Source organism: Rhinopithecus bieti, unplaced genomic scaffold, assembly GCF_001698545.2.
Source record: "Rhinopithecus bieti isolate Rb0 unplaced genomic scaffold, ASM169854v2 scaffold_2254, whole genome shotgun sequence".
Taxonomy (NCBI): Eukaryota; Metazoa; Chordata; class Mammalia; order Primates; family Cercopithecidae; genus Rhinopithecus; species Rhinopithecus bieti.
Genome location: NW_016803982.1, coordinates 4,461,814 through 4,471,182, shown reverse-complemented (window position 1 = coordinate 4,471,182; position 9,369 = coordinate 4,461,814). Strand labels below are relative to the sequence as shown.

At 40.2% G+C, this 9,369-nt stretch overlaps 1 protein-coding gene and 1 long non-coding RNA gene across 12 annotated transcripts in view; one reads left to right on the top strand and one right to left on the bottom strand.

Moving 5' to 3' along the window:
• LOC108521991 (uncharacterized) overlaps positions 1-1,459 on the top strand; it is a 2,924-nt gene extending 1,465 nt beyond the window's left edge. The window contains exon 3 of the long non-coding RNA XR_001883332.1: positions 1,207-1,459. This is a non-coding gene — a long non-coding RNA (uncharacterized LOC108521991). The remainder of the gene's footprint in view (positions 1-1,206) is intronic.
• DOCK9 (dedicator of cytokinesis 9) overlaps positions 1-9,369 on the bottom strand; it is a 311,173-nt gene that overhangs the window by 43,465 nt on the left and 258,339 nt on the right. For all 11 annotated transcript variants that reach the window (XM_017862044.1, XM_017861984.1, XM_017861993.1 and 8 more), the window contains exon 39: positions 4,291-4,406. In XM_017862044.1, the coding sequence (XP_017717533.1) occupies positions 4,291-4,406 (116 nt within the window). The remainder of the gene's footprint in view (positions 1-4,290; positions 4,407-9,369) is intronic.

Sequence of the window (9,369 nt, the reverse complement as noted above, 5' to 3'; positions counted from 1 at the left end):
AAAAAAAAAAAAAAAAAAAAAAAAAAAAAAAAAAAAAAAAAAAAAAAAAAAAGTGATTTCCAGTGTTTGGGGAACTGCTTACAAGTTTTATCTATGAATGCCATTTTCTCAGGAGCCATAGTTTGAAAGCCTTGCTTTTCTCCAATGTATTTACATTCCTAATTATGACTGGATTAAGTTTTGGGTGAATCTGGAGGTGACCTTTCACTTTCTTAGCACTCTTTGCTATCCAGGAGATATGGTTTCTACAAAAATTCCCAAGCTTCCCAGTTCTGCTGTCTGAACTGGCCCATTTTCTAATGTTTCTCTATTTTCCCATGTTTCTCTATTTGAGTTCAATTTCTCCTCCTTTCCCTCTCTACGGTCATGGCCTTTACTTCTCATTTTCAGGATTTAGTCCTCTTCAGCTCTCATCTCAAAACTTGTTTGCAAGAATGGAGTTAAAGCTCATTTACATTATGTATCCCATAACCTGTTGTAAACCTCATATACAATAAAATTTATTTTAAAAAAGACTTAAATAACTTCCATTTAAATGGATAAAGGACTTTTTGTCCCAGACAAAAGGGACAGTTTCCTAGCTACTTGCCTTTATTTTCCAGTCACTTTTCTTCCCTCTTTTTCTGTGTCTCCCTGCTGCTTTCTCATCAAATAGAAGGTAACATACACTAAATACAAACACATTTTTGAACATTCAGAAAGGCCCACAGGGGCAAAAGAGCAAAACAAAATCACCCTTAACTGTTCCACTCAGAAATATCCACAGATAACAAGGCTGGGCATCTTATTTCTATCTTTTTATCCCTATAGACTCTTGCTGAAGATGGGAAATTTTCACTTAGGAAATTAAATGACGCATTAGAATAATATAAAGGCATGGCTTATTTCTAGCAATAAAGTGGAGACTGCTTCTCCAGGAATTCTCTGTCATTCAGGATTCAGGTTTGACCATTGTAACATGGTCTCTTATGGAGCTTAATCCAGGAGATGGGCCTTTCAGCAAATGAATGCTCAGTATCAGTAATTTCTAAAAGATCCAGGAACACAGAGGAAAACAAACCTCGGGTGTCAAAATGAGGTGACTGGAACAAAGTTAATTTAAGACAGCAAACTCTTCCCAGTCAGACAGCATTTATCATTATGTACACAATTATTTTAAAATAACATTAAAAAAATCAGTTTGGAGAAGAGCCATTTCTGTTACAGATGCTTGCCAATCACTAAGATGACCTAACCCCCATGTGTCTGCAGACCAGGCTCATGGTTGAGCAAAGCAGATCACAAGCTGCCTTGCAAGCCTCCGGCTGCCCATGTGCTCCTCCCTGTCTTGGTTCCTATTGCCCCTGATTATGTGTTAGTTCTCATTGTGCAGTTCAGATCAAGAAGAGGTACTAAATGGAACTGCTAAAAATACATTTCCATATTAAATCTGTGAACACATTAAAAATATCATAAACTACTTGAAGGCTAGCATTGGTTTGGGATTGTGTTAATAACAGACATTAGAAAACCATATTTTCTGCATATGACAATCTGTTTACAAAACAAACCCTTTTATGTACTAAGTGAGATAACATGTGTGAATGTGTCCAGATTTGTATATATCTGATATCTGCTAAGTGTTTGGTAATTTTTTTCTTCTGTCTGCATAAGAGATCATCCAAATACCTTGATCTTTACTCAACTCCATCTTTCTCTCTCTCACACACACACACAAGCACACTCACACACATCTGACTTAGTGGAGAACAAGACCTTTGGACAGGCCAGTTGTGTAGTGATCTTGGGCAAATTTCCTAATTTCTCCCAGCCACAATTTCCTCATCCATAAAATGTCGGATAATTCGATCTATCAGGCAGAGCTGTTATGAAGATTAATGCCTGAGGCACAGAAGGCACTCAGTACATAGCAGGAAGCTAATGTAATAATAATAACCAGAATTCTGGGCTTAAATCTTTCAAACATTTTATCTTACTAGGAAATTGAGTTCTGGATTGTCTTTGGCAATCTATTAGATGTAGCCAATTAAGAGAGTCAGTAACCACAGAGTTATACCTGCTAAAGATGACTTTCTTGAATTATGCCAGCTCACTCACTGTTCTATCTCTTCTGATATGGTCCAACTGATACCTCAACTGGGTAAATATTTGCAAAGAAAGATCCCAGTGACTGCGGTGCCAATGAGACTCTCGTATCTGTGAGTCTAAGCCAGGGAAGACTGTCTTACCACGCGGCCCAACATCCAGTAATGCCACAGAGCGCACCATACATTCGCCTACCTTCCAGTGGGGGTGCTGAGCTTTAAACAGGAAACATTTTTTGTATGCAGGCATATAAACCTGGACACAGATCACCTTAGCTCTAGAAGCTCAATCTTCCTCGGGTGTCCCAGGGATCAGGCCCTTTGCCATAGGACCAGTGAGGAGCAAACACAGGTAAAAGTGCTTACTGTTAAGCTGGAGTTCACGTCTGAGCCCCTACTACCTTCCCATTCCCAGACTGGAGGCCAGATATTTAGAAATCTAGGAATAGTGACAAATACTCTTCTTTATCACTCTTTTTTTTTTTTTTTGAGATGGAGTCTTGCTCTGTCACAAGGCTGGAGTGCAGTGGCGTGATCTTGGCTCACCGCAACCTCTGCCTCCTGGGTTCAAGTGATTCCCCTGACTTAGCCTCCTGTAGCTGGGACTACAGGCACACACCACCACGCCCGGCTACTTTTTTTGCATTTTAGTAGAGACGGGGTTTCACCATGTTGGCCAGAATGGTCTTGATCTCCTGACCTCATGATCCGCCCGCCTTGGCTTCCCAAAGTGCTAGGATTACAAGCGTGAGCCACTTCACCAGGCTCCTCTTCTTTACTCTTAAGTGAGAAACTTGAAGGGGGCTGAATTAGAACTGCAGGCTGTTGGGTAAGGAAACTGTCACTGTTCTCATAGGTGCACTCAGACTGCGCTTGTGCCCCGTGTGCCTGGAGCTCATCCCATGCTGCTCTGCAGCTCCAGAATTTCCTGCTTATTTACCTGGTGGGGCACAGGCAGAGAGGGGAAGGTGTTGCCACTGCTGTTCTGAACTTAATGATTCATGTTTGAGACTGATACAGGTATGCATAGCCAGACATTTACTTTTAAAACCTTCCTAGCCTATTTACTAAGAATTTTTAACTAAAAATACCCACAAGAAAAGAGAGGTTCCAAAGCCTCTTTCATGTTTCTAGTAGAGCCACTGTGATGTTCAGGTGTCATGCCCAGAGTTTCTGATTCAGTGGGTCTGGGCAGTGACCCAAGGATTTCCATTTCTAACACGCTCCCAGGGCTGCAGCAGCCGCTGGCCTGGACACCACACTCTGAGAGCCCCCGGAATAGAGGCTCCAGGTAACGCGGCACTCCTACCCCTGAGCTCACTTCATTCAAGCTCATTTCCCCGTCTCTCAACTGGGCTCCTAGGCATGAGCTTCATGGGGACAAGAGTGGGATGGCGGCTGAAGAGAGTAAAGATATATAATAATAAAGTGACATAATGTCAGGAAAACTATCATTATTCTTCCTAATAAAGGAATATGCTTTATGAGTAGTGAAGACAAGTAAAGCAGATAATGACTTTGGTTCTATTTCCCAAATACCCTTGCAAATAAGCAAACTGTTCCAATATTTATGGCATATAAACACTCATTCAATCTCTCCTTTCTATGCTAGAAATGGAAGAATCATTTAGCAAGAATGAGAAGTATTTGGTTCCTAAAAACAGGAGTGGCTGAAAAGTCCATCTTCACCTACTTGAATATTACTTGCTAAAACTTAAAACAATTAAAAAAAAAAAGTTTCGTTTTCCATCTCCGAAATGTTTTTTTCATTTAACGTAGTAACTGATAAAAAACTGAAAAGATGAATGTGTTTGTATTTATTGCTCCTTTCTACATAAAAATCTAATTTAAATGCTATAACATTTGGATATATTTAAAGATATTCAAGGCAGAAATGCCTGATTAGGTGCCTATATTCATAATCCTCAAGGTTCGAGCCAAAAGTTAACTGCCTCCAGAGATCATGTTTCCATCATGCCCAAGCACGCAGCACACACTGACCAGTTAAATTTTATTTCAGGGCATTCAAGTCATTCACTGTGGAATGATTTCATTAAAGGAATTTAAAGATTAGTGGTTTCCTTACAGGGACAAAAACAATTGCGGAAGTACAAATGCAACATAGTCAGTTTACACTGGTTGAGCTTACCAAGCAGAATGAATGTGGAAGGTAAAACTCGACCACGAACAGCTGATTGATACAAACCTTAAACGCCAATGTAAATAGAGAGAGCGTGTCCAGAGCTGTCAGGCAAACCTCAGTAGCAATGTTGGCCTCAAGTAATGACTGGTGCAGAACATCTGCGTCCGAGTGGCCGTAGCCTGCATGAATTACAACACAAGATTACTGCCCAGTGGTTCAGAAGGCAAGGCTGGCAGGATGGGGTAGGCACAGTCAACTTTTGATTATTTACCAGAAGGCCCACTTTGGAAGCTTGTCTCCGTGTTTGCCTTTTTTTTTTTGGGAGGGGGGTGTGGAGGTGGGGAGAGGGAAGGAAGGGAGAAAGTAGTAATAAAGTTTCAATTCAATTATAACTTTTTTCCCACTCTGAAAGGGCAATAACTGCAGCAAACATTTATTATGCACTTGCTGTGTACCAGCCATGATTCTAGGAACTTTACACATATTCTCTCATTTAATCCCTCAACAGCCCTATGCAGTATGAACATTGTTGAACCCTTGGTAGACATAAGGAAATAAAGGCATAGCAAGGCTAAACTTGTCTAAAGTCATACAGGTAGTAAACAGTGGAGACAGGACTTGGACCAAGACAGGTGTCGATCGATTCTGCTATCTAGCAGGAGTGCTGGCGGAGGCTAAGATTTCCAAAGTTTCCCATGTAGACAGAGGCAGTAGCACAACACAGGTTAAGAAAACGAGCCTGAGATCAGGCTGCTGGTCACTGAGCCCCACTCTGCCACTCACCAGCTGTGTGGCCTTGGCAAGTTATTTGGCGTCTTTATAACCTCAGTTGCCTCATCTGTAGAATGGGGATAATACAGTATCTGCCTCAAAGGGTTGTGGTGAGGATTAAATTTGCTAATATTTGTGAAGTTCTTGGAACAGTGCCTGGCACACAGTGAGTGCTATGGAGGTGTTAAGTCAATAACATCAGGATCTATTATCAGCAAGGCTCGTGAATGATAATCAAGAGTTGACTGTGCTGTGCATAGTATTCTACTCGCTTTAAGAAAAAGCATAAAAGCCAACATGTCTGAAAGAAATGTTTAGAAAAAGAAAAGGACTTGAAGAATCTGTCATTTAAATTTAGCTTAGTCACACATAATTTAAATACAAACAGAAATCTTCCATATGTGGGAAAATCAATTTAGTAGTGATATAAATGCAATTTGACATACAAGTTGAGATATTAAATTATGAAATGGTATGCATATGCACTAGCAGAAATACATACAGGGATGCAAAGATGTTACAGTATTGATCTAGATTACAAAGAAGGATGGCAATATAATAAAACACCATGTAATGTCTTTCTCCAAGGAGCAAAAATAAAGCAACGCTTATTACTTAAGTAATTTTCCTAATACTCCAGAGAGGAGGACATTTTGTGCACAGATCAAGAAAATGAAGTACAGAAAACCTAGGGAATGTTCTTGAGACCAGTAATGGGGAAAAAAAAAAAAAAAAAAAAAAACCCAGAATCTACACTCCAAATTCCTCATCCAGGTCACTGTATCATAGTACATATTATTGGGAGAAAACCAAGTAACTAGCATGACATCATTCTGACTTAAACGTCAGAATTATAGAGGGGTTTTTAAAAGGCTACAAAAGAGCTTTAAAAGCTACAGAAGTGCTTTTTAAAATATGATAGAAATGCTGTTCTGTGCTTTTATCCAATGCTGCTTTACTTTGACAAAGGTGGTGCTGAGACCCTGTTTGCGGATCACATCACTTCCACTCTGCAGCACGGCCAACATCTCTCCAGATTTAGTGAGGATCTGTAATACGTCTGGCACCGTGCTAGTTCTATTTCATTTTTTGCTTTTGGGGTACGAAATCTCCTAGAGAAAAGAAAGGTGGGTATGTTGGGGTACTAATATCACTTGAACTGCTATGATGGTAAGCCAAGGCATGACTTTATTCAGCGAGGTTTGTTTGGTAAGATACAGAGACAATGAAAGAGGAAAACAGGTTGATGATTACTGTTAAAGTGATCACATACTGTCGTAAGAGAGCACACACAAAAAATACAGCACCTGTTATCAGACCAACCAAAATGATCACACAGGTCCAAGGGATCCTTTCCTGAGGGCTACCATTTGCCCTGAATGAGTTTTCGTCTGGGTTCAATTTTAACAAGGAACTGGCTTTATTTTAATTTCTTTCTCTGCAAAGAACTGTCCTTTTCTCGGTCTAGATCACCAACAGGTGAAATGCATCTAGGTGATCATTACCAATTGAGATGGCCTGAAGAACTCCCATAGAATTTAACTACTCCTGGCTGAAAGCCTGAAACAATTAAAAATTAGAATTTGGCCATGTGCTGTTTTAAAACATATCATCAATAGACTACGCTAATTAAGTTATTATGTAATTATGTATGCACATATGGAAACATGGTACTGGGAAGTGTTATTACACCATCTACTCTCCTTTGGAGTCAGATTCATGCAGAAATTGGTATGCTTGCCTGAGTCATACAGGAATCTAAAAGAAATGGCCCTTTTAGCCACATTTTGTTATGCTTTGCTTTTCCTTCAACTGTTTCATCTAAAAAATCAGCAGGATTCCTGAGCTAGTGCTATTTTTTTAAATCCCTAAAAATAATTGGCAGCATAGAGAGGCTGAACCGGTCACAGAGACTGAGACTGTCTCAAGGCCTGGAACAGAGCTGCACAGGAGGAAGACTTCAATCAACAATCACCATGGTATAGACCAACACAGGAAGATAAAGCTGAGCTAGTAAATTCAAGAAGAGGCAGAGAAATTTCTTAAACTAAGGGTTGGCAACGTTTTGAAAGCTGATTAAGCAGCTTTTGACCTGGGCAAGTAAGGAGTACGGTGTGAAGCACACTGATTTCCACTAGGAGGCCGTGGTGCCTGGGGCACTGCGCTGATTCCCTCCAGCCTGGCTCTTCAGGGACAGAGCTGCAGGATTTCTGCACGGACACGCTATCTCTGACACACATGCCCCGGGCTGCTTTACAGTCCTTCGGATTCGCTGCTCAAATTTATACAATTTTGATTCTATTGTCATTCTGACGAGACGTATTCTAAAGTCCCCAAATCTTTCAAATACTCAGGGGCCACGGATGAAACGTGTCTACGCTGAATTAACCTAACCCTGTTTTACGAACTCACATTACCTGCATGGCTCAAATGAAGAATGCTGACACATCGGTGAACTCCCTCCCTCCCCACCACCATGACATCAGAGGTAATGTGGTGGGCAGGACAGAAGCATGAGGCCACACGCCTTTCCTGAATACCAGAGGACGTTTGGGATAGAAGAGCAGGTCAGAGACATACTCCTACAGGGGGCACTTCCATTTGATAGCCGCCTTCACTCTTTATGCAACCAAAATTCTTGTTTGTATTTTGACTTTTTCCCCCTCTAGCCCATAACGTGAATCCAGAAACATAGTAAGTTTTATGAGAAAATATAAATACCAAATAACAAGGAATTTTCTTGCTGAAAGAACTCTCAAATGTAGAAGACCTAGTTTCCTAGATATATATTAACTTATGGTGTATGGTTTTATTGAGTTCACACATTTTTGCAAAATATCAAACTGATCAACATCTACACAATCTATTATTCATTTCCATCCAATTTTTATTGCTAAAAAGGTTTTCCTCACAGACTGGCAAAGAGTAGAGAATAAATAGTAATACCCCAAGGCAAAATTTATGTCATTTGATGTCTGCCCTTTGATCCACAAAGAAAACAAATAAGCTCAGAATGCCTTGTGGAGACACAGGCTCTAATCTAAGAGTTTATACTTCAGGAGGTGGGTGTCATACCATCAGCTTTCTCTTCCCTGTGACTTTCTTAAACCTAATGTTGAGTTGTATCCGAAAATGGGACCTCATAGGAAGTAAAGGCCCCAAGTGAAAATACTTGGTTTAAACACACCACACATCCTAAAGTCCTCTGTAAGGATATTACAAATGACTGACTTTAAACGTACACTGTATCAGACCTGCTCAACTCTGAGACTCCATCAACTGCAAGAAACACCAATCAATGACAGACTACCACATCCAATGTAATCTGTAAGATCTACCCAACTTCAGAAATACTAGAAAATGTGCAAAAATGTGCCTCAGAATCAAGGAAACATATCTCAGAATCAAGGAAATAAGTGTTTTGTTTAAATCAATTTTTTTTTTTTTTTTTTTTTTTGAGATGAAGTCTCGCTTTGTCACCTAGGCTGGAGTACAGTGGTGTGATCTTGGCTCACTGCAACCTCCACCTCCTGGGTTCAGGCGATTCTCCTGCCTTAGCCTCCTGAGTAGCTGGGATTACAGGCGTGTACCACCACCACACCCAGATGTTTTTGTATTATTATTATTATTATTTTAGTACAGACGGGATTTCACCATGTTATCCAGGGTGGTTTCAAACTCCTGACTTCAAGTGATCTGCCTGTCTCGGCCTCCCAAAGTGCTGAGATTACAGGCATGAGCCACTGTGCCTGGCCACAAACATTTATTTACTATTTTGAGTATATGTTTAAAGCATCTAAGCACATTTTACCCAATTTTAAAAATATATTATCCATGCTTTAAAACTTTTGGAAAATATTTTAACTCAGAAATGTCTACATTCTCTGTATTTTTCATATTAATTCAATATGATGTACAGTAAAGGAATTTAATGATCGCCTACATTCATTTTCTTGCTTGTGCTTCATAGACAAAAAAGACATTTCAGAGTTAAATGGGGCCCGACAAGCCATGCCATCCAAGTCCTCATGGCATGCTTAAGTGACCTGGACAATACCCCAGCTGGGCCTCCTCCAGTGTGTTTGCACACCTCCAGCTGCAGGTGTCCACATGAACTTCACAGGCAGCTCAGCACATGCCATTCAAGGCCAGTTCAGTTAAAAAATACTTTCTGATTCTGATCTGAAATATTATCTGCAACCTGACCCAGTAATCTTTAATTGCCTTTTAGATCAAATTATAAGAAATCCAGATTTTCTTTACATGCTGCTACCTCTTGGCTGGTGTTCCCTGCATTACACCAGTGGGAAATATGAATTATGCAAATGAACTTGATGTATTCTTAGAACACGTGACATCAAAGTAAACATA